Below are 25,725 nucleotides of genomic sequence, written 5' to 3'. Positions count from 1 at the left end.
GGAATTTATAAAGAACACTTCCTGCATTTCCTCCACTCCCTCCAACATGTGGAGTAATTCCCCCTTTCCACAGATCTCCCTTCACACTTGCACGCACTAGAAAAACGTTTCTGAGAAACACTTCAGAAGAGCAACAACATTCACTGCAGATTAGGCTTTTGCCTCCTGCAAGGACAGCCCCCAGCCCTATCTGTTTGAATCTCTTTTTCAAGCTCAGGTTTTGCAGCTCAGGATACCAGGAGAGCTCCCCCTTTAGAAACGTGTAGGCCTGACAACCACTCCTCGGCAGAGATCACAACACTGCTTTTCTTTTGGTAGCAGCTTTCACACTCTTCATTATTCCCAAACAGACAAAATGAAGACTCCTCATGCTACAGCCCATTTTCAGCATGGTTCTGCCCTGGGTGATCAAACTCCTCCCTAGTAAAAACCTCTAGTCCCACCTTTACTATACCTTGATGTTTTCAGCATCCCCTGCTGAGTTAGCGATGTTTTCTCTGCTAAGAGCTGGGTGGGGAAAGGTGAACAGTTTAGGAATTAGAAGAATGAGAGGAGTGTTGCTCTGGCTCAGAACAAAGTGCAATCGACCCGTATCACCCATCTCAGAGACCCACTCTGGGCTGTTTGTAGGTGAACTGGATGTGCCATATCGTGCCTGTGAGCATTTGAGCACGGACTTTCACCTCCCTGTGTTGCAACCCAAATTCTTTATGTATTTTGGCAAGGTAAACTGAAATCTCTCTCTTGCCTTGCACAACCAACCTCCCTAATGGACTGGATTCCGCCTTACACCTAAGCTTAATCAAACCCTGCTATCAAATGAAGGTGTTACATGCTCCATCTTTTCCTGCTTGGCTGGAAATCAAGGTTCCTAGGTAGTTTTTCTGGCCAGCTTACTCAGCAGTACCACAAAGGGCAGAGAGAAAATGGTAATCTTCACTTCAGAGAAGCAAAGGATGAAGCACTCGAGATACCCTCTGCGTCTGAGCTGAGAAAATGTCTGCTGCCTTCCAAACACCCTTCCATTTCTAAGAAAAAGACTTCTTGTATAAAAGAACTGGCCTAGTCCACCCTTCCCTCCAAAGCCAGGCATTTGCAACTACCCCTGTAGCTACCACCAGTACCACAACCTTGCCCTGCAAACCCTATACAACACTGCCTTGCTCTCTGAAGACTCCCACTTTCTTCCCTGCCAAGAGAAGGTTCCTCGCCTCTTAGCTGCTGAGGAAGCAAGAACACACTCATCAAAACCAGGTCACTGGCACAGCACGCTACCATGCACTGAGGCAGGCCTGCAGTTCATCTTTTAAGTACTCCTTATTTTCAACAGGCAGTCTGTGATCATGCATTCAAAAAACAATGGAAAATTACACCCAGCTATCCAGGGATTTTAGCCACAGTTATGAAAACAGATGCTTTTTAACACATTTGCTCATGTCCTTTCCCAAGGACTCTAGATGCAATGGCAGCGAGCAGCACTCAGTTAGTTAAGATGTCCTGGAGAACTGCCACTGTTAAGCAATCTCAGCTGTAGCAGCCCAATTTTTCTGCAGGGAATAACTGCTCCCACCCAAGCCTGCATCCAGAAGATTAATAAAGTACTTCTTTTGAAAACTCCTCTACCCATTCCAGAGAAATCCCAAAGTGCTTTGCAGACAAACTGATGCACAAGCTCAGAGCAGGGGTCAAAGTAAGCTCAGCCATTCCTGGGAAGACGTGCGGCAACTCTGTAAACAACAGGCAGTAACAACATACAACAGCTTAAGATAATAAATTAACATTGGATCTTACTGAAACCACAGGTGGCATTTTAAGTAAGCAGACCATAATTTACTGGATTGCAATCTGGCCACAGCGCCAGGAACAACACCTCCGTTCTTGTGCAAAGGGTCTATGCACGCTCGCAACCACAAGTGGATGAGATCTGTTGTTTTTCATGGGAATTGCCAGAAAAAGAACCCACTAATACCACGTTATTGCCTGGTTTCATTAACCGCTGACACTTCCTAGAGCTTCTAGGAATTACTCAACCCCTGACTCAGCGCAAGCCCAAGGATTTGCCTGGATCATCACAGGAGGTCAGTGGCGTGTGCCCACAATGGCCGTTTGCTGGCCTGGCTTTTAGTGTCCTCCTTAATGGTTTTGCTCTTCATGCAACATGCCTGTCATGCAACAGCACATCTGTACTGCAGCAGCGCTCAAAGTCGCCCCAGTGCATAGGAGGCAACAGGATGGGACACCCATAGGTGCTGAGGCACATGAGGGGCTCCTTGGCTGCCACTTGAAGAAGGGTGCTGGCACTGAGAGGAGGATCTGGTGTAGCTCTGGTTGCAAGCCCAGCACAGTGCTGGCAGCCCAGGGCCTCCATAAAAGGCTCTACAACATGCCCGAGCCAGAAGTTTGGGTACAGCTGTAATTTTGGCTGCAGAACAGAAAAACTGTAAAAGCCTAGCAGATACATAGTAGGGTCATTTATCTGGAATAAAGCTATGCATACAGGCCAAGTACAACTGTAAATATTATGTCTAATTGTATAGAGTGAACAGTGAAGATGTCCAGGGCTGAGCTGTGCATTTATACACCTGGTGATGCTTGGCTTCAAAACGAGCAACAGGGAGGTAAGCCAAGCAGAACACTGGCCCATGTACCCAGTGGCTCTTTTGGCAGCAGGGGTATTTCAAATTCACCCCAAAGACAACACTACTCAAGCAGGAAACGTGGAGGCAGAGCACAGGAGTGGTACATGCTGAGACCTTGCTCGTGTTGAAAGGAGGTACTGGCTCTGCCTCATGTGGAAAATGGGCAAGATTTGCAGAGGCACCAGAAGTTTGGCATTAAAAGGCCTCTAAAAGCCAACTAAAAATGGGCTTCTAGTTGCATTCACCAACCCCCAAAACCTTCCCTGTGCTCTTCAATGTGTGCCTCCTTGCCAAATGGACACAAGCTGGTTTTCAGCTGCATTGTGCTAAGCTATCACTGCAGTCACTGGAAAAGGAGAAAGGCTGGGAGACAACTGGGTATCTTGATCCAAGTTTGCCACTAAATGTCTGAATTGAGAGATACTATTACCCACTGCCAGATTGGCAGTGACCACTGGGACTGAAAACTCATGGCAACCTGAGGGCAATGTGACAGGCAAAAAGCAAACAGGGTCTTTGGAAAAACAACCACCGATCATCAGCATCAACAGAAGTCATGCACCAGTTTGGAGCTCAACATGCCCCAGGGGACCACTGGACTTGAAAGCAGTTTCAGGCGGGTTCTTGGTTTATGGAAGAGTCAGAAGCTGAAAGAACTCTCCAGTCCTGAGAAACACTGCTATATTTTCCGCTGAATTCACTGGTGATGCTAATGGGTGGATAGTGATGCAACCAAGGGGTGAATCAGACCCAGCCAAGGCGCTGAGTTTTGCCAAGAGATTTCCCTGCCAGGGTGTCAAAATCTTTCATAAGAAAAAGAAGTATCATCCTCTTACCCAGCATTGGACAGGCTCAGAGCTGTAAGCTTTACAAGAGCACCGAGCTCCGAGTCACAACAGGAGCTGCAGAAATACCCAGGGACAGAATTAGTTCCCAGGAAAGCCATCTCCCACAAGCAGAGGAAATACCAAAGAAAGAGAAGGCTGCTACACTTAGAGTTCTGGAGAAAGGGAGCCTCATCACATGGTCATGCACCAGAGATGTTTTCTACCAGCTGTGAAATAACATGCCAGGCTTAAAGCTTCAAGTAAAACCTTCCTGGGACGCTGACCAGAGCTTTGCTCAAACTTAAGGATGATTAAGAACAAAAGAACTTAAGAAAAAATAAACAACCCAGAGCATTCGCTCCGCATGAAAAAGGTGGGAGCAATGCTCAGGCTGATGATGTACTGCATTTGCTGCATGGGATGCTGCCATCAGCATTGCCATTCAGGGGAACTCCTTTTATCTTGTGCAAAATGGAAAATGTCTTCTGGAGTGCTCCAAGCGTAGGAACAGAGAAATATGCCCTCAAGTTCATGGTAAACTTGGGCAAATGCCATCACTCTGCTGCTGGAAGAAAGTCCCCTAAAAGCAAGCCAAAACATATTGCAAAGTGGTTTTGTGTCTGCCTGACAAGCACAGGGGTAATAGCTTTGGCTCCATGAGAGCTGGTTCTGAACAGAAGAAGTGGGATAATTTCACTTGACTAAAAAGTGATGTCCCAAATGGTGGCTATCGTCAAAAACAGGAGAGAGATTTACTTGGTACCAGAACCTGGATGCATTGAGTTTAACAGTGTCATCCAGAACAGATCCTCTTCTGCCTCTTTCATACCTCCTGCTGCCTCTTCTATCTCTTCTTGTGCCACAACTGCGGTCTGAACTGGTTTGAGGGAACCAGAGCAGGTTGAAACTCATCTACCAACCACAACAGCAGCAAGAGAAAGACTATGACTTTCAGTGACAGCTTTATGTCAGTTCAAATCAATGGAACTGTAGCTCCAGCCTGATCACACTGCAGGAAAAAGTTATGAGCATTTGTAGAGTACAATGGCAAAAGAAAAGCTGAAACCAACATGTCCAACTTCTGCTTGTTTGCTTGCTCCCAGACTGGTAACTCACACAGAAGGAGATGGATGTTATCTGCAGCTGGTTTCTAGTTTTCAGAATAGTATCCCGTATGTGTGGCACACACACTGCCATGAGATAAGGTGGAAAAAGCCAGATTTCAGAAAAATCCTTTCTTATCTTGCAATAAGAATCAACTTGAGGCAGTAAATCTGCAGGCACTGTTTTTATGCCTCTCTTCTGGGGAGGGAGCATTTGAAGAGCAATTGTTTCTGTGCTTCAGAAGATGCAAGTCCAGTCAGTTCCAGCTGACTTACGCTTCCCAAGACATTTATGTTGGTAAAATGCACATTGAACAGCAGTCTAACAGAGATTGGAGGGGAAAACCAGCTGACACCATTTCCAGAACACCTCAAGATTTAGAGATCACTGCACCAACAGGTCTGCATATTTGGTGAGAAGCTGGGCTGGAGTTACAAAAGGCAGGGGGTGCACCAGTGCCAGCAAACTCTCTTGCCTTTCCTTGCTGCTCAACACAGAGCACGTAGAAGCAAGCCACACAGGGCAAAAGTCAGTTTTTGCACTGTCAGGCTATGCAAGATGGCTTGCCTTCTCCTTTGGGTTTGTGAATTTTACTGCGCCACATCACAACAAGCTTAAGACGATTTTGCTGTCTGGATCAGGATAAAAAATGTGCAAGGAAATGAGGAAATAACTCCCTCAGTGACCTTATTTATCATGAGTTTCTGCATGGTTGTGACATTTGTTTTGTTTGTCCTATACTGTCAGCTAGGCCTTGTCATGGGAGCATTATTGCTGAAGCGCCAGCTGAGGAGTAACAGCAGCCAGAGGTGAAGTTTGATACATCTAAAGAGAAAGCAAGTGCAACCATGTAGGAGGCTCAGTGAAAGGCAAGGAACATGGTAAATCCCTCTCTGGAAAAGGACAAGGACTCAAGGATAAGGTAACACACAGTAAGGAAGAAAACTTGGGGGACTGATGTGTTGTTTGACTGAGAGCTTTGGAGACTGGAGCAGGTTTTGGAAATGAATTCCTATTATGAAGCTGACCTGGAACATGTACGTGGTAGAGCAGTTGCTTTAGTTTTAGCAACTAACCGGATCCCTGCCAGAATTTTCTGGCAGCGTGCTTTTTGGGGAAAAGAGCTGTCTAGAGATTCCAAAGGGAAGCGTGCAGAGACGAGCAAAATGTTCAAAATCAGCAAAAACATCAACCATGCTGTCTGCAAACAGAACATTTTTTTCCTGTACAGCCCTTCCACCAGGGCCCAAACAAGCAACATCTTTTTTACTTTGCTGAAGAAGCCAAAATGAAGCAAAATAGGCACATTTAACATCTGAACACTCACCCATCACCAGTGCTGGTTTGCTGTACAGTACCTACATGACCTAAGACCAGCTAAGCCCTCTAACCTTAAAATCCTAAAACTAAGATCTGCACACAGTGGCCAGAAGCCTGTTTCCATGTACCATGGTCCTGAAGCATGGTGTACCCTTGTTCCAACCACACTATGCAAACTACTTTCTATAGCTTTTCTTGCTGTGTTCAGAGCCTCTGGAATCATTCAATTTCATGCTGGTCCTCAGTAGGCAAGGAAACATGCAAGGATGGATGTCAGGAGATCTGGATGTGTGTTTCAGCTCTAATTATACACTTACGAAAATCCCAAATGTCTGAGCCTAAATTCTTAACCTGCAAAATGCAGGAATGGCGTTCTTCCCCAATAACTTTCCTCCTGTATTTTGGAAAATGGTATTTTGGAATATTTAAGCAGTAGACTCCTGTCAGGCCTGGACAAAGGTCAACACTGGGCAACTCCAGTAAATCACAATCACATCATAACACACTTGAATGAAAACTGTAAGCAAGCAAAACCCAGTGGCTGCTGCCATTCTCCCAAGACCACAATCCCCACCTTGGGACCGTGAGCTCTCTGGGGTGCCCAAAGAAACTGTTAAGCTAAAACGCTGAACCAGCTTAACCACCATCCAAGCAAGTACGAAAGCAACAGTAAAGCCTCTTCTTCCCTTTTACTTTTTATGATTCTATTCAAAGAAAATTCAAAAGCATACTGCACATTTTCCTTCGTGTTACCGGTTACTAAGCTTGAGCTAAGAAGCAAATACACCTTTATATAGCTATTAGGCCTATATATATATATATATATATATATATATATATGAATCTGGACACAGTTTCATTATTTGGCAGCATGGCACTATTCATTATTTTTTTTAACAAGAGTGGGGTGGGGGATCTGAACTGGGCTGTTATCTAATTTTAAACACAGGCCGTCCACCTGCTTGGCATATCATGTTCTCCATTCCTCCACTCCACCCCTTAACAAAATAATACCTTGATTTTGCATCCTATTCCACTGCCCACAAGGACTGGTTTGTAATTACTGCAGACTTAACGTGCTGTCTAGAAATGCTGAGATCAGCTGTTCTCAAAGGCAAATTTCCCTCAAATTCTTAAACTGGGAAAAAAGATCCTTTTTACGGGAAAAACCTCCAAGTGGCCACAGACAGTGGCCACAGGATCACATTTCAGAAGGCATGCCCTGCAAAGACAAACCAGTTTTCTTTCCCATTTCAAATGCCACCCTCCTCTGCTTCTTCTCCCCACAAAGCTGTGGTGGTAAATAAATCCAGGATTTAATTCAACAAGTCTAGCAAGAAGGTCTGTTTTCAGGCACACAAAAGCACTGGTGGTCAGAGAAGGTCAAGAGGAGCAGAAACATCTCAAAAGCTACTGCAGTACATGCATACACTGGTTAAAATCAAAACACAGAACAACCATGAAGCCATACTTTAAAGGTGCTGCGAAGTTAACTGTTCATTAACCCAAAAGTTAATAATAACTTTTTAAAAGCTAATTTATTCCCAAGCATGTAAAGCTGTTAAGACTCCACACCATCAATTTATGGCTCATATTAAGACTATTTTACATACACTATCACTGCTATTCACCTTGAAGGTCTTAGAGTGCCTCACCATATGTACCTACCGAAGATACTCAAGAACTGGAGCAGCGGGTATGTTCTGCAGCTGTGCTCACAAGCTCTAGAATATGAGTTTTCATTTAAAGGACACGCTCCCCCGTGCCTCCTCCCTCCCACCCCAGCAGCTTTTTTCTAACACAATGGCAAAGCGAGCTTAGAAAACATTAACCAATTTTACATCGATGCTGGACATTTGCCTGAGTTTGCAGAAAGCCTAGAAGAACAGGTCTCATGTTTGTTTTACTCCTCTCAGCGCAGTGTGGTATGTGATGCTCTCTGCAACACAGAAGGAATACGAGTCTCAATGCAGAAACCCATTCCTCCCGAGGAACCATCCAGCAGCGTGTGCCACTAATATGTTTGTTCCATGATCTCAGCATGACCTTTGTACTTACCCTAGAAAGAAGCCTGAAAAATCCTGCTTCTTTCTAACAAAATCTGGTTTTATCTTCCAAGAACTTTTATGATGCAGCCATGCACTGCCAACTCTCAAAGTCCGTGCCGTACTGAGAGCACAAAGATAGTTCAAGTAAAATCATCCCACTAAAATGGCAGGGGGCTATTGTTCGGGCTGTATTGTTTGTATCCAATTCAATTAAGCCTCTCTTTCAAGATGTCCATGGGAGAAAGATGGCGACTGTGCAACAAGCTCCAGCGTGCAGCTGTACTTCATGCTGTTGCTCAATTTAGACCCTGCTTGCCACACAGTCTGTAAACCCTTGCATACGTGCATCTTCCTCCGCATTCCCACCCACATAAATCCAAAACTGGGTCTGACCTTCCCCCCTCTGCTTTGTCCATGCCTCCCCATATAGAACAAATTCCAGCCATCTGTCCTGCCCTGCCTGTGCGGCCCACTGCTAGGATGTGAACCAGGCAGCCCAAGGCAGCCATGTATTCATGCCTATCTCTCAGCCTGCTAGCATCCCTGGAGCTGCTGCCCTAACCCCCACTCCCCCCACCCTTTCCACTTGTCATGAATTGTTTCTTGAAGCATTCAGAGACTTCTGAAAATCCTGCTGCTGTAGAAGGTCTGCAATACATTCAGATCCTCCCATTAGCATCAACACAGCCAGCCACTGCAGTCTGATGCACAGCGTGACTTGAAGGAGACTGTTAGGTTCCTGTTTAGTTTACAACCACACCATCCATGCTTCACTGGTTAGTTTGAAGAGTAAGAATATGTCTCTAGGCTAAAGGATTCAACTATTCCTGTCCTTAGATACAGGTTAAGTGACAATCTTTGTACACGTAATACATTTCCAAACACAAGATACTTTGAGAAAGTGAAACTATGGGCACAGCGGAGCGATTAAGTAGACAGCACAGTTGCATAAAAGCTACAAGATACTACTGGATATGGTAAGAAAGTCTCTCCAGCCTCTCTAATGTGGGGGTGCACAGCTCAGAGTTCCAGATTTCCAAACTCTTGGAGCACAGAGGCCTTCTCAGCCTAAGCTCCTGGCAGTACAGCAGCACATCAACATCAGCGTTCAACCCCTTGTGCTCCTCCTCAAGAAAGGACACCATCAGAGCAGCACGAATGTAAAAGTTCGCCTTCAAAATTTAGCATTTCTTACTTCCCTATCCTCTCAACTCCCCATTTTTCCCATATAATTTTATCAGAGTTTTGCTGACCTGCTTTGACCTGCTGCCATCTAAATGGATTTAACAGGTATAGCCACTCAACCACTCACTGGAAACACGGGTAGTTTTAAATCCCAGATTTGGGGAAAGATTAGCTAAGAGGGGTTGCCATGGGCAATGTATATTTCTCACAGCCCACAGTATTCAGCCACTGTTAGCCCGCAAGATTTGCCCAAAACCCTCTCTGTCCAAAGAGCTGTCCTCCAAACACAACGCATCCCAAGGAGAATAAACGTCCTGCCCCCACCCCCCCTTGAAAGGATAGCTTTAGAAAGATAAACGAGATTTAAACTGTTACTCTTGCAAAGAACTAAACCAATAAGCTAAAAAGATACTGAATTAATTCCCTGCTTGAGTGTTTCAAACTAGTGTAGCGTGCATTGGCATTTCTCCCTCAAGCATGGTTTCCTTCTTTGCGTACCCTCAGTGTTGCCCAAATCAGTGAGAATACCAAACAAATGTCTAGTCATGAACCTGGCAAGACGACCCATTACTCCTCAAAAAGCATGCAGTGTCCACTGTAGAGATCCTATTTCCTTTGCCATGTCAGGTCAACTCTGGTTTGTGTTGCAGTGAAATGCAATTGTGATGTGTAACAAGGGCTGAATATAAAACCCCAAGGGACACAAGCCAGACCTGTATGTGAGCCATGCAGATTAGGAAGGGAAGCCATACAAAATGGAAGGACTTACACCAGAGTTCATAGTAGTAGTTGCAACACTGGGATTGTCCACAACAGTGGCCCGTTTCACATATGTAACTTTGATTGTTGACACCCATGCAGGTTTCCTTGTCCTAAAATTAAACAGACACACTTTTAAGATGTTTTGTCAGTACCTTCTGTAAATGTAATTTTTTTTCTTAATGATCTGAAAGCATTTGAAAAGTCGCAAGTTATGGTCTTGGGAAACTACAGAATACATAAAGTTGTTAAAAAATAGCTACAAATCACCAAAAATCACAAACAACTGTTCAGAAGAAAACCCGTATCTCCAAACTCATGAGTTACACTGCTATAGCACTCAAGTCAGCCTGCTTTCTCATCACCCCTTTCCCATTAAAGGTTACTACATTCTAGGAGCCAGACATTCTCTTAAGGAAGAGATGTCATTTGTTCCACATTTTACACAATATCGCTGCATTAGTGGGGCTGAATGCCAAGTGGAGGAAATGCATTCATAAACAGAACATTATAATTTGAGAAAAGACTGCTTGGATTCATTTAGATTTAACTGATAATTGCAGTATGTTCCTGCAAGATTCCAATCTAAAATGATTCCTTCATAATTAGCCATGTGCTTTGTATAAGATAAGCATTCCTGTAAAACTTCTTCCTGGAATAGCAAAGTAGCCCAGGAGCTCGGCCAAATCAGCTGTGCTTTATCACCCAGCAGGTCCACTTAAGATGGAAAAGGACCACGGTGCAAGGTCTTGCTCCCCACATGGTGCACTGCTTCACAAAAGTCTCTGTTTTCCCGCTAGTCTAAAAATCTGGGCGGGAAAAAGTACAAAACAGGAAAACAAAAGCATTTTACAGGCCGTGGTTTGTACATCCTCTAGGATTTAGGCTTTGGGGCAACCTGGAAGTTACACTACACAGTTTCTTATGAAACAGAGATCTTACACTGACATTGCAAACAAACCTGTAACAAAGTCTAAAATGTTCACTTTCTTTCACTTAAAATTTATTGTAAGGCAAAGAAAATGTGGGGAGGTTTATACTGAAAGATGTGTTGAAAGAATTAAGTCTTGTGACACCTTTCAAAACAAACAAAAAGCCCAACAAAACCCAACCAGCAGGTTACAGAAACACACATCAGTGGACCCCGACACTTGCCGAGCTGCACTGTCCTCTATTTCATGAGGGCACATAGCCACACTTCTCAGCTCTATGGAGCCACCATATGCACAAAATACAAAGATCACCTCAAACGATGGACCACCTCACTGAATGAGAGAGGTAAGGCAGCAGTTTCAATGCAGAAGAGTCCTGCACTAAGTTCTGAAGGAGACTCAGTCGATTTGGGGATCTGGGGGAGCACCAGCATCCCACCACCATGCAGCATCCCGGTCAGAGCTGCATCTCCCCACACTGGGCCTGTGGGTCCCTCACCTAAAGTACATAGTACAGAAAAGATCCCATGCTGCATTTTTCTCCTGAGAAGTCACACTAACTTCTGAAAACCCTTTTGAAAGGGTTTTTGATCAGGTGAGAGCACAGTTCAGAAACCACCAGTCAGCACACGATGTATGGCTTCCCTTCCTTCCACAGGAAGGCTCTAAAAAGCACCAACACAGTACTCTTTAGAACTCGCCCACAGAGGCAACAAGCTTGAGGGGTATGTGCCTCCTTTTTCAAGAGAGAACATCTTGCTGGACAGACCAGTTGAACTGCTTTACTACAGGTAGCTAAAGCAAACATTTTATGTTCTTGCCTTGAGAGGCTGCATGCCAACAGCAGACACAACATTTTCCTATAGGGTAAGGAGGTGTTTCCATCTCTAACTGCAACTTTTACAAGACACTGTTGAGCCAGCACAGCATTTTCTGCTTCAGACATGCTATTCATTCCAAAAGTTGTAACGTTAGTCAGCAAAAAGAACTAGAAACAGGACACATCTATTTCTGATCTCCTCTTATTATTTGCACTTCCCATTTTCATTGGCCTTGCAGAGTTAACGTAACCGATGAGCAGCATAGATTTTGGCTCTCCTAGCAACAGAATTGAGAAATTAAAATCCCATTGCAAAATTGCAATCCTGTTGATAATGCACAAGCCAGAAAGCAACTGGCTCAGGCCTGCGGTTGTGACACATAAAGATCAATGTGACCTGCTGAACCAGCAAATGAATCACGCAGAGGTGGTGAAAGCAGAGTCCCACCTCAGGAACAACTCTGCACCCTAGGCACTGATCTGTCCTTGACCACCTGTGTTTACTCCCCCAAAACTTGTTCCATTCAGTGGTGTCTGATTCAAAGAGTAGTAATAAGGAACACATCCGTGTCTTTTGGCAGGAACAACCTGTAACAACTTCAATGTCACTGTATTTTCCCCACTTAAGAACTTCTACAAGTCTTATTTTCTGAGACTTTAATCACATTATCCTTTTCCTTGAGCTTCCTGACTCCCTCTTGCCAACTTCACTGTACCTGAAATGACCTTTCTACAACACCATATGCTTATGTGCATGGTTGTTTCTTCTTAGCCCAGACGGCAAACAGGTCTATAAGGGGATAGGTGTGCATGTTGAAAAGATTCTCAGTACCTAGGTTGCTATTCAGGGGGTTAATCCTGCCTGCTTTTGGAGATCAAGTCTCTCTCTAAAGCAGAGTTCAGATCTTGCTGTCTGAAGCTTCTTTACATACTGACCAAGAGAAATTAGCTTCCTTGCTAATATATAAGCACTTGTACCTTTGAATAGTCTTTGCAGTTGGCTTTCAGCTCCCACAGCTCAGAAAGTCCCAGGTTTTCAAGTCCTTGCAGTGCCAGCCATACTCCTCAAAGTCCAAGCAGCTGCTCTTGAGCCTTTCTGCAGCTCTCTGCCAGTCCAGCCACCAATGGGTTTCTGGGAACAGGGAGCCGTCAGACCCGGTGCCACGTGTCAGACCCAGAACTGTCACCCTTGTTTCCAAACAGTTTCACAGAATCAAGGAATAATTTAGTTTGGAAAGGATCCCAGCAGGTCACATGGCCTGACCCCTGCTCAGAGCACAGCTACCTCCAACACTAGGTTACTCAACCCGGCACAGGGAAAGAGATAACATGTAAAGGCAACAAATCATTGGAAAAAGTCTACTAGGCAAAGCTTCCAGCACAAGGAGAGCATTGTTTTGGACCATGGTGCAGGTGTCTCCTTTGGATCGAGCATTACAGTCTCCTTTCCTCTTCCCACGTAAGTCAAAACTCATCTCTGTAACAAGCTGTACAGTTTCTTGCACTGTTTTGCAAGCCAAGGAGCAGGTTACACACTGCCATCAGTACAGAGATCATGGTACCAGGAAACTTCTGCTCACTACCAAGCACTTCATCAGGCTTCAGTTCCTGGTTAAACCCCAGCCTGCACTTTTCATACTATCACTTCTGTATTACTTCTACTTCCTTCTCCCATTCCTTCTTTGTGCCACATGCTGCAAAACTGTAGCTACTTAAAGACGTATCAGCAATACAGTACTCCATAGTCTAAATGTGTCCTGGAAACTATATCACTACGAAAGCAACTATTTCCTCTTTCACACCAACAGGTAGGAACAAGGCACAGGACTGCAAGTAGTTTTATAGGTAAGAAAAATATATCTGGGGAAAAAAAAAATCTTATAGGAGAAAGCTGAGTACTAGCATTTAGTGACCTGCCTTTGTTTCTACATTCCATTGCAAGCAGCACTCACAATTTTAAATCTTAATCATTCTTAGCAGCATGGAGTTTTTACTCAACTATTACAGAGGGGCTGGGGGGTGTTAGGTAGTCTTATATAAAGAGGAGAATTTCTTTCCAAAAGCACTTTCTTCCCCAATAGCCAGAGACTACCACATTCCGGTGCAGGCTCCCCTGCTGAAGGACAGTCTTGTTTTCTTGTTGTCCAGGCAAGCACATCCCTGCCCACCACTGTTCGTTCAGCTAACTGTACACACCTCCAGACGGGATTACTAAACAGTATCTACATGGGTCTGCTCTCAAAAACTGTTCAACTCCATCAGAACAGAATATTCCTGTTTCGCAACTAAGAAGCCTGAACACGCCATCCGTTATCTCCCACCTGCAAAGCCTGGGAGATTTCCAGCTTATTTCAAGAGTTTGGCTTTGTCCTGTAAAGCAACACGTACTCATGTGCATCATGGTCTCTTTGGCGTCATCCTAAGAGCTAATGCAGATCTAAGAAACTGGAAACACTGGATTCCTGATCCACACTGAAAGCCAGCAGCTTTCAGGAGAAAGCTCTGCAAACCTGGAGTCTGTGTTCTCTCCCCATCCAGTCCGATAGAGGCCATGTATTAAATCCAGTAGAGGCTCTGTCTCATGAAACTGGTTGAGTTGGGAAGACCTCACCTCAGTGCATTTGGAATGCCTCTATTAAGATGTGGCATTCTGGATTAGTTTTCACTTGTCATAAACTTTGTAAACAACTTGGAATAAGGTAAGGTTTACTTATTTTCTTGTTGATATTTGGCATTTGTTATAATCATGCTGGCAACTCTGCCAGGAGCACACTCAGGCTGTCAAGTGCTTTTACAAATAATCCTTCAAATACCCAGCAGTGGCAGGTAGAAGAGGACTCAAGGCAGTGCTGCATGTTGTCACATCTGAAGCTACAGCAAACATTAACATCAGTGCCAGGGAAAAAAGCCAATTATTTTCTCCGCTTTCCAGTTTAGTATTGGACCTTTGCTGGAAGTCTACGTGTCAAATTAAAAGGTCAAAATCTAGGGCATGATCAAGACAGGGGGCATTCAGGGAGGTCTGCAGGTTGCCTGAATTGCACCTTGCTGCAGGAAAGGATGAAATCAGACCTCCTCAACCTAGTTTTCTGAAGGTTTTCAGTACTAAATGGTTGGGTTTAATATCCATAAATTTGTTAGGATTTAATGTGTATGAAGCCAGTGTAGGAAACCGAAGGAATGAGAGCCGATTGACACTGGAGTACCATTACAACAAAAGGATCAAGGCACTTCGTAATTTCTATTCTCAAAAGCCAGCAGTTAACCTGGGAACATTGCTGCTATGTCGAAAAAGAGAAAGATGAAGATGAGCAAATTCCAGACCAGTGTGGCTATTTTCCAATCTGAAAATTAATATGTGCAACTGCAGCAACAAACACCACAGCCCACGCTCAAAAGTGCATAGTTGGCAGTGAACCACCTACAAAAGATGACTCCTCCGCTGGCATTAACCAGGTAACCAAAACCAGCAGTAGCTGATATCACAGAGATCTAATAACCGTTTTAGCTCTTTGCTCTGTCTCCTCTTTCCACAGAAATCTGGCCTCCATTACCCTAAATACAAGCACCTTGCATTTATATGGCCTCTGTGTGTCATTCAACCTGACAGAGTATCTGCTCATCCTAACCTTGGTAATACCCAGACATCCCGGAAAACATTTGTGTGCAAATATGATTTGCATTTACTGACAGCAGGTTATATGCCATTCCTGTTTTCTAGGGTAGCCAGTTCTTTAGAGCTACTCCCATTTCTTTCCAAACCTCAGGCACACCATTTGCCAAGGCACTATGTAGCAAATTACTGTTTGACCTGGAAGAGATGGGGATTAATAACAGAACTGAAAAATGCATTACAGACAGTGAGACACCATGAAAAGCTCAGCAGCAGGCTGGAAGGAGGCTGCCAAACTGGCACCCACTGGAAGGCAAGATGCTACTGGTTTTAACAGAACTCAGGCTCAACCTGTGACCTCTCCAGACCTGGCTTTGTGGCTCTCACAGGGGACTTTGGTAATAAGCATCTGTCCAACAATGAAAAAATCCTGACCTAGTTATTTCACTGATCTCATTCCTCACAGGCAGCAGACCTTTGCTTTCAGTACCCATCTGCCCCCCTAACAACAAAGGAGGATGGATTTAAGCAAGTGACACAATCTTCAGAGAAATGAATTAGAGTATGTACCTTGAGTAACTCGTAATCGGAATGTGAACCACGTATATTCTTCAAGCACCCAGAGTACCAGAATGGAAGTGATTATCAGTATCTTCAATATGTTTGAAACACCCAACCGGAAAAAACCTGTATTTGATACCTGATGAGTTACCACTTGGCTTCTACTCAAGCTCACATATCAGACTATCACTAGTGCTGGTCAGCCAAGACCATCAGCAGCAGCTCATGAGAATGCAAACACAAAGCTAATAAAGGTGATGTGCATTTCTGTCAGATAAAAGACTCAGTAGCAAGTTAACATTCCTAGTGAAAATACCGCAATGCCAAATCTTGCCATAGAGTTTACTACAATTCCTGGTTTGCCAGCTGCTTCCCAGTTCCTAAACAAAATTCATCTTAAATTAAAAGTCACTAGATCCTTTCAGAGGAGGCCAGTAGGTGGGATGGTAGCAAGGACTGGCAAAATTGGAGGGGAACCCTTGATCACCAGGGCAGGTCAGGACTGACGCCAACCCGGCTGAGTGTGCACCAACGCCACCAGTCAGCTCCCATGCTCATAAACACCACACTTGTTAGTCCGTTGGAACATAAAAGCAAAAATTCACTACCGAAGCAAGTGCTGTGCGTTTGGTGGGTTCAGTTTAACAGAAAACATGTTAAGAGCAGTAACGATGAAAATGGCTTTGACTGCTTGGAGTTACTGGAACCTCGGGTGCCAGCTCGACAAGGGATAATTCCTGTAAGCCTGCCTTACGACACACAGCTGAGGCCAGGAAATAAATCAAGTCTGGCCATTTCTTCATAAGACACCCACCACAAATCTGGTTTTGCTGAATGTGGAAAAAACCCCAAAATATATTAAGTGCAAACATCCAAATACTTACAGTATGGTAAGCTGGGAGGAATAATGGCTCTGAGCTGTCCCAGGCACAATAAAGATCTCCAATGTGGGAGCTCTAATCCACAACACTTATTGCTTCTCTAATGTCAGCATCAGGAGAATTAATATTTAAATCACCGTGATTAATCAGTCCAGCAGAACCATCTTCACACCCCCAGCGGATGCAGAACCTCCAAGGTTTTATTAACCTTTATCTGAGGAACAAATTGGTTTGTTGCATCCATTTATCTTGGAGAGATACTCCAACAATCCAAACGCTGTCCTTTCACAGACCGCGGACATTTTGATACAGTTCAGTAAGAGCTGGTTTCATTTTTGTTTATTGCAAGTTTCACTTTCAGACTCCAAGAACTGCACATTGGCATTTTAAGCCCATGTGAAAGTGTTTACTTCCCTTCACGCCTTGCTAGAAGCTTCCCAGCTGCGGTCCCAGCCCTTTCACATTACAGATAGCCGCTTCTAGGAAATTACAGCTTCGAGGAGGCTGCCTTGTGTTTTGTTGTTTTAAACCACTGAACAGTTGACATCACCGAAAACCTCAAGCAGTTAAAATTAAACCGGAAAAGGTCAAGGATCCAACACTCCCATCTTTCTTTTTTTTGTTTTTCCCCATTTTACATTTATGCAGCAAATTACATGAACATATTCAAGCTTCCACCTGCAACCCTCAGAGGAAATGCTCACTTAAAACTGAAAGCTGAGATCCTCTACAGTCATGTTTCCTGGGATGGGAGCTTTAAACACCCACGTTGCACTGATGTCAAATAGAGCTGACCTAGCTTTTTAGGCATTTAAACATCATCCCCACTGCAACAACCACCCAAAAAAAATCCCCAAACCAAACACCCTGTTTTTACCATATGTTCTGCAGTTCATCTGCCAGGCTGCAGCGCCACTGGGTCCCAATAAAGAAGTGATGGCAGATCCAGGGGAAGCAGTCTTTCAGCGCAGGAATGAGCATGGGGTGCCTGTCCCAGGGAGCAGGGGCTCTCACCACAACCGCTGTTGTCCTCGAAGCTCATGGGAGGGCACCCCATTCAGCACCTTTTCCCTGCAGCCCAGGGGCAACACCCCTTGTGTTGAGTGGGAACAAGAACAACAAAGGACATCCCAGAAAACCAAGTGTTTACAGGCCGAGTGCAAACACAAGAGACAATAGAGGTGATGAGATGTGTCTGAATTCCTCCCACACTTTTAATTAAATACCATTGTTCACTAACAACCCTTTTTTCCCCCTGCTCTTTTAGAAGCAGAAGAAATTTCTGAATGCAGAACATAACCACATATATTTAGGTTTTTAAGACCAAAAATTAAAACTCAAAATGATTAAAACTAAGCAAAGTTCAAGCAGCTCTTTCCCACTATATCCTTCATCAGTGGATAAAAATAGTCAAGAGCTTTGCTCTTGTGGTCTTGAGGCAACACCTTTTTTCTGCTTCCTGCAAATGCCTCTGTGTAGGTGCCAAAAAGTTACCAGCCAAGAAAAAAAACACCATCCAGCCACTGAGATAACCAGATGTTCGCAGTTGGAGCAAATGAGGCCGAATTACAGAGAACTTCTGGTTTTACACCATATGCAGCACCTTCACTGTCCCAAACGTGTCTCTAAAACAAAAAGATTACCTTAAAAATAGGAACTTTAGAGAAAAACACACACATGAGACTCGAGCAGCCTCAGCATTTAAGCCAGCTATGGTTCGCTGCAAGTTGAGTTACCTCAAGCCATTCAGCCTTCGTGCCTGAATATTCCCTCCTTGGTTCAGTTTTGGTGTTTTTTAGGGAAAGTCTCTTTGCCCTGAGTGCTAACAAGGGAACTATTATTATAGCTATTGCGTTCAGTTACAGAAGGTCATTGTGCTAGAGGTAGTTTCTTATGTAAAACTGTTTTCAGTTCAGCAGGGTGGGAGGGGGGAGCTGCATTTCACTAAAAACTGAGCTGATAAGGAAAGAGAGGCAGCACTGTTTACTCAGCAGTGTGCTCAAGTCCTTTTGCCTTCATTTTTGAACAGCTGAAAGGTTTAAAGCATGCTACGGTCCAATCTTGGCTTTTTAATTCTGCATTAGAAGCTGCAAGCAGCACTCCGATAGCATGCAATATCTATTTATTGTGGATTACAGATCCCGGCGGTGCTGCGAAGAGTTTACAGTTAAATTCCCCTACAGACGTGCCTCCCAGACCAAAAGGGTTTGCTTTCCCCGAGCACAGGCACACATAGTTGGCACCTCCTCCAGCGGGGAGCAGCTGGGCAGTTGCTACCGTTTCTCATTCCTCTCGCCTTTACCAGCTATTAGATTGTCCCAAGTTTCTTGTTCAAGCTCAGTTAAAAAGTCACCAAGCTGGGGGTCACAGCACGGTGTTATCTGCCGTTTGGTGACCTTTGTCAGAGATGAGATATATAAAAATGTCTTTTTAACACACACCCCACCACCCCCCACCCCAGTTTAACCCTCAGCATACTGCTCACACAAGGAAAGGGTTCAACGTTTGGCATGTTTTTAAGCAATGTAAACACAATTCCATATTAAGGACTGTGGAAAGTACCCTGAACGCGGAGCAAACAGAAACTGCACAGGAGCACGACACAAAGAGCCGCCCTGCCGCACAGCCTACAACAAGCAGCGAGTTGCTGTCCCTGCCTCACAGCTCTGCTCCTTCCTCGCTGGTAACAAGCGTCTCTCCCACTGCCGCGCTCCCCGAGCAAACGCCACGGGTGGGGAAGCACCGTTTGTACGGCTGCGTTTGGGGAAAGTCAGAAACCGCTTCCTTAGAGGTGCGGGGGTGGTCAAAATAAAAGCAGATCGGTCACATCCTCCACCTGAGCGAGCAGCTCCCACCGCACCGCAGCTGGTTACCTGTCTGAGACCCAGGAGGAAAGGCATTCTGCAGGCTCATCCTCCGCACCAGCGCATGGGAAGGCAGGAATTTAAAGCCCCACAGTGACCATTTCCTCATCTGCTGTGGGCAGCCCCGCTCCTCGATCCTATTTAAACCAGGGCTTCCTCGGTTGGGAATGCTAAGTAAACAGGGTCCTGGGACACTGCACGCACTCGCTGGCTCCCCCTCCTCCTCCTCCCACTCCCCGTGACATATCTCAGACGCAGCCCAGCCGGGGTGTTTGCAAGAGGGAAATGACATCAGGTCGGGCAGCTCTGCGAAAGAAAAAAAAAAAAAAAAAATAGAGCAAAAAAAATAAATAAAAAAGAAGCCCTGACCCTTAATGGAGCTGCTGGGTAACACCAGGCAGCTCGCTGCCAACGGGAGCTGCGTGCTGCCGGTGCGGGACCCTGGCCGGGAGCCATGCGGCACACAGCCGCTCTGCTCCCTGCTAACGGGATGCTGCAAGTGGAGGGGAATCCATTAAAAACGCTGGCAGCTCCTCAGCGATTATTAAATCCTGTTAAGCAAAATGAGACATTTAATCTAGTTGGTTTGGGGTTTTTTTTCGAGGAGAAAGCCACGTTTGATGCCACTTGCTGAATGGCACTGGAGCTCTAGGAGCAGACCACTATGGTTTCCCCAAGTACCTCCAGATCACAGGGACCTGGGTAAAGCCTTCACAGATCAAAAGCGCTCCCATGCTGCCTTCTGCCTGCTACCACAGCTCTGTTTTTTCTGAGCAACTCTTAACAGCAATGTTCACTCTCAGCCTATCCAGTTAACATTCATCCCACTAAAGAAACAGCCACAACTACCCTGATTTCAGCAGGCTCAGCACTGGGCTTCTCTAGCACCAGACAGGTGATGGGAAGACATTTTAATCCGCCCTTCCCCAAGGAAAAACACAGCTAGTCCCAACATAAGGGTTCTCATTCTACTTGAGCTCATTTCACATTTTCATGCCAAGGGGTAATTAAGCCTTATAAACAAATTTATCATCTGGTGCCCAGGATGGCATGTCTTGTTTGTCCTCTCCCATGCAAGGAGTACAGCAAGTTCCGCAGCGGTGTCAGAGATGACACTGCAGAAGATAATCTAAATTTAACTCCCTTTTCTACCTCCACTTTGAAAGTTCAGCAACCTCTTTTTTTTTTTCCTTTGGGCTTCTCTTTAGTCAGCAGCTGTCCTCGTCTGTCGGGGGGACTGGGACACCACGACCGTTCCGTGTGCCCCAGCAGCAGCTCCAGGCATAGTTGACAGAGGGACAACTCCCCTTGCGTTTGGCCTCTTTGGCTTTTGGACCCTGACACATTACAATATTTGACAAGGGAAGGAATATACGGGTTTGGGTTTTTTTTCCATGGGGAGTTCACTGAATCCCTTTTTTAGTAGCAGTTTTAACAATTATTTCAGGACTTCAGCAGAGCAAGAAACCACATATAATTCTTACAAATGCTCATTTGCAACAGCCGGGGAAAAGAAAAAGAAAAACAAAAGATTAAAAAATAGAAAAGGCAAAACCCCTCTAACAGACCAGAACCTCCTGACAGCTGGATAGTTTGCAACAGTGTCAGAAAAAGACACCCATTTTCCAGATGCCAAAACCCCTCAGTGACCACTGCTGCTGCCTCTTCCCAGCCCAGCCCTGCCCAACCCTGCGGTTGTTTCCCAAACGAGAATCCCACTGTGGGTCTTCCTCTACATAATTAGGCTGTGAGACTACACACAAGTATTACTTATTCTTACACCAACTTAAAGGCAGAGTATAAACTTGTCGTTTAAGGTAAGCACATCTCTGTTTTTCCTAAGAGAAAATAGGCACATTAGTAATTTCCTGGAGGATACAAAACATCAGCATTAGCTAGCATCAGCCAGGCAACGGGATTTTCCAGCTTTTGTGCTCTTGGATCAAACAAACTCTCAACCTTTGCTTTTCCAATTCTATGGACAAACAGCAGTGATTTAAAAGGGCAGCTTTCTGTTTTAGTCATCTGTTCTGTGGCCTCATGCTGTCCTTTGAAATATCTGACTTTGGCTGTTGCTATCCAGAGCCCTGGACGAGGCAGATCCCAGGGCTGAGCCAATGCAGCAATTTCTAAATCCTCAGAAGGAATCTATCCACCCGCCTCCCCCCAGCACATACTTAAAAGGTGAAGCGTCATTCCACATCTAAGACAAGTTGTGAAGGACTATCAAAGGCAGTAGCCTAACAGAAAAGCTAAAACATCCGAATTTATGTGTGAATTTAGCAATCCTGGAAAGACTGACACAAAATAGGTGGCTTGCAAGCAGGCATTACAACATTTGACTGCAGCAGCAGCAGACCACCTCTCTTGCAGTCTCTGAGTGGCAGCTACCAGTAACACACTCCACAAACTCCCCTATATGTGATTATGGAAAAAGCCCTGAAGAGGGGAAAAAAAAGCCCCCAAAGCTCTACAAGTTAGCTCATACTCTTGTAATACCCTAATCAATACACCGACAAATACGCCTTTTCAAAACACTGACATTCTCCTGGTCATTGCAGTTGCTTTGGCTATTCCAACTGGTATAATTTTACTCCCTCCTTTAAGTCTGTACGTTCTTGCCCCTATGCTTTGTTTTGCAGCAAGGTCATAGACAGTGGTGAACAAATAGCTCCTTTCATCCAAAATGAATTCACCACCTTGTAATCTGACTTTCATATTATTAGGAGGTGGGAACAGAAGTCCCTATCCATCTTCTCACCCATTCATTACTTTGTACCTGTTAGCTAACTTCTTATAAAACATATCAATCTTCCCTATCCTCTTAATACAAAATCTTTTCCCAAAGCCTTCAGCTGCTCATTGTCCATTTCCAAAACCTTTCTAATTTTCTACTGCTCTCTGCTTGGGGGAAACCAGAGCCGAAATCATAATTATTTTAATGAAAGCACAAGCAGCTCTAAGGCAGCTGGCTCAGCATGGGTTTCACTTCCTTTATACAAACCTGGAGTTTAACATCTGCAAAGGCCACCCACCTATGACACAAGAGTGCGTCCATCCGAGATAAAAGAACAGAGCAAACACAAGTTTTGCAGTTTCTCTGCAGAGGAATCTCTTGAGGGTTATGAAAAGTCAGGGCTAACGTCAGGGCAAATTATAGGATCTACATGATTTTGAGCATTTGCTTTATTAGGCAGCTGCCACCCACCCTTTTTTGGCATGTCAGTGTGGATCCCACTTCAGGGTAATGGTGAGCACGATTCTTTTGAAGAGGAGGGATTAAAGACCTCTGGGCTTTATCAGTCTGTACTACTGGTCTGCTGAACATGATGTCAAGCAAAGGATGCTGTGTGACTCCTTCCCAAGCCCAACACACTGTGCCTTGTGACCTCAGATTTTAGCATGCAACTGAATTAGATGATGGAAGTTGTCTGGGCCATTTTAGAGTCACTTTCCATGCTTGATGGGAGATGCTTGCAAGCAGGTTTAGTAACCCAGCAAGATACAATATCAACTTTGATACCCCCTGAGGAGGCAGCTTGACCTTTAGGTGATCCAGTTACTACAACATGACTGGAACAAAAGTGGAAGTTGTGCAGCTCAAATCTGTCAGGCTTTGAAGCACAAGGCTGCTGTCAGTTGCTCCATTATAAAAGTCCCAGGCAGGGAGGGGTTTTGCACAGTAAATATGGGTGGTCTGTAATATCCCCTCAATTAAAACTTGAAGACCATGGTTCTGCAGCTATATATATATATATATATACACACACATACACATATATACACACACACACACACACATATATATATACAGGTTGACCATAAAGTTGGAGCAATTTTATCTTGACTCTTCGATTTGCCCCAGTTCACTCTGTTATTTTCATATCGTAACAGAAGCATCAGTTACCCATATTTACCAGGTGGCCCACAGCCTTGGGTGCTAGAACTGAGACTACACAAGTCTGCCAGGCGCTCAAAACAAAGTGTGAAAGAAGCAACCTGAATGCAGGTGATTTTATCTTTCACCATCCTGGAGATGGCTCTGGGAATAAAGGAAAAATAAAAAAGGAAGAGGGAAAGAAACATACAAAAAGGCATAAAAACATATCTCTGTTTCTCTAGAATAAGACAACATCCAGGAACAACCAACTTGTATCTGCCTTGACAGCAAATGTCCTAAAGAGGACTGCTTGCTAGCAAAACCACCATGAGACACTGGGAGATCACCAATGCTGGAACAGCAGTGCAGTGCTAGATCTGGCTGGAAACCATTTCTGGCTGGCTACCTGCCTGCAAAATCTGTCCACTTGTTAATTCCTGAGGAGTGAAGAGCCACTTCCCCACCCTAGAGGCACCATTATAAGAACACCATGACTTTCCAATGTGAGGACCAGGTGTCCAGGGCTCATGTAATGTATAACATAGTCACTGCCTACAAAGAATGTCATCAACAAATTCCAGAGAATGAACTGCAACAGGTCGGTCTGGTAATTTCTCACTACCTACAGAACCAACTCTATTGCTTAGGGGGCACATGGTCCAAACCAAACTTTTCAGACCCTTTGTGTCTAGTACTGTTGTCCTGTTTAGGAGTGGGGTAAAGTGGATCCTCCAGTTTGTGCGCAGTTCAACTACAAAACAAGGACACTGAAATCACTTCCATTTACTGTTTGTCAGGCCAAACTGACTTAATCATCATAAGAGAGAGCAAAGAGTAACTGCAGGAAAAGACTCCATACATGTTGGAACTGGCTTGTGAGCAAGTGCTGCAACCAATCTGCTGGATCAGTAATTTTTAATGTGCAACGAAGCACAAGGGCTTGCAGTGGGCTTGCTTAGAATCTGTCCTTGGAATCTTGTCCCTAACCCTCTTCCCTGCAGCCTGTCACCACTTCTGCCACCTCAGTGGTTTAGAAGTGCAAGAAACTTCTGCAGCTTACTAAGCCAACGTAAGTAAATCAAGACAGTGCATTTCAACCTCACTGCTGTCACCTGGCTTTGCCTCTCAGTAAGGGGGTTAACCAGGGAGGAAGAGACTGCACGCTTCAAAACACACTCAGTGTTAAAGCCCCAATGGCAACAGCTCATGCTTGACTTTAACTAAATCTTGATTTGTAATTGAATCCTGAACAGCAAGCAGGCAAGTGCAAATATGTGCCACATCCTCCACCTTAAAGTCATGACTGAGCCCTGAACCAAAGGAAGGGGCATTGCAGAGGAAGCCACCACCCAGTTTGTCACTGGTTATTTCAACGGGAGCCTGTCCTCCTCTTCACTTTTCATATGCAGGTGAAGAAATACCAACAGTAAAGCGCTTCCCTTTGCACTTATGTACAGCAAGCAGGCTCCTCCTCTGAAGCTGCTTTCTGTATTAAGCTATCATAAGAACAGCACTCAAGAAAGGGCAGGGAGCAGACAAGGAGTGGATGTGGAAGAGATACCCAAGAGGAGCCCTTTCCAACACCCATCTGACAGGGGAGACCACGTCCAGGCTGTTCCAGACACTCCTACCCACTCTGCTTTTTAGCTGATGGGAGATCGGTGGTAATGAAAAGTCCAGGCTCCATCTCTGAGACCAAAATAGTTTTTGCTAAGTGTAGCTTGAAATTTCCAGCCCTCAGTGACATTGTTTCCCACTGTTTTTTCCTTCAAGGAGAAGAAAATGATAGCCACAGGTCCAGCACACTTTGCTTCACAGCAGCAGAGCTGTGACCAAGGCAAAGTAATTGTAACACCAAACACTATTTGCATCATCTATTTTGTATGAGCACTGTATGAATACCCCAGCCCTGCCATTCAAGGCCAGAGGTCTTAAAAAGCTTTAAAGTCCTTTGCCACTGAGGCAGAGGCAGACTGAAGAGTTGACATTGCCCTGCTGAGAAGTGGCACTAACTGCTTTAGTGGAAATGCGGTCAATTCCCCCCCTTCAGCATTCCCAGGTCTTGGGCACCGATGTCAGGCTTCAGTTTTAGCCTGGAGTGGGTAATGAAGTCACTTGGAAAGCCTACTTGGCTTTCTGTGAGCCTGCTGGGAGGGGGAGAAGGAGGATAGAGGTGGGGAGCTCAGCTGTTAGACATCTGACAAGGCTGTCCTCAGGAGGGCTAGGGTGTCCTGGGTGGCACAGGGACACTAGCCTGGCTCCTTGCTTTTTGGCATGACAGCTCTTGTTTTC

At 44.9% G+C, this 25,725-nt stretch overlaps 1 protein-coding gene across 12 annotated transcripts in view; it reads right to left on the bottom strand.

The window, feature by feature from the left end:
- WBP1L (WW domain binding protein 1 like) overlaps positions 1-25,725 on the bottom strand; it is a 59,361-nt gene that overhangs the window by 4,650 nt on the left and 28,986 nt on the right. Inside the window, exons 1-4 of one of the 12 annotated variants that reach the window (XM_061372575.1) lie at positions 19,563-19,703; positions 9,893-9,995; positions 4,223-4,378; positions 444-507 (exon numbers count right to left, since the gene is read on the bottom strand). In XM_061372575.1, coding sequence (XP_061228559.1) covers positions 444-507; positions 4,223-4,378; positions 9,893-9,904 — 232 coding nt within the window. In that variant the 5' untranslated portion in view covers positions 9,905-9,995; positions 19,563-19,703. Of the gene's footprint in view, positions 1-443; positions 508-4,222; positions 4,379-9,892; positions 9,996-12,612; positions 13,181-17,566; positions 17,939-18,425; positions 18,512-19,562; positions 19,860-25,725 lie in introns of those variants that run through there. The other 11 variants (XM_061372572.1, XM_061372577.1, XM_061372576.1 and 8 more) reach the window with 11 other exon arrangements.

Source organism: Neopsephotus bourkii, unplaced genomic scaffold (assembly GCF_033783945.1).
Source record: "Neopsephotus bourkii isolate Nb327-2 ecotype Australia unplaced genomic scaffold, CSIRO-AGI_Nbou_v1 NB_1615, whole genome shotgun sequence".
NCBI classification, from domain to species: domain Eukaryota; kingdom Metazoa; phylum Chordata; class Aves; order Psittaciformes; family Psittacidae; genus Neopsephotus; species Neopsephotus bourkii.
The sequence above is the reverse complement of the archived record's forward strand: the minus strand, read 5'-3'. Positions and strand labels throughout refer to the sequence as shown.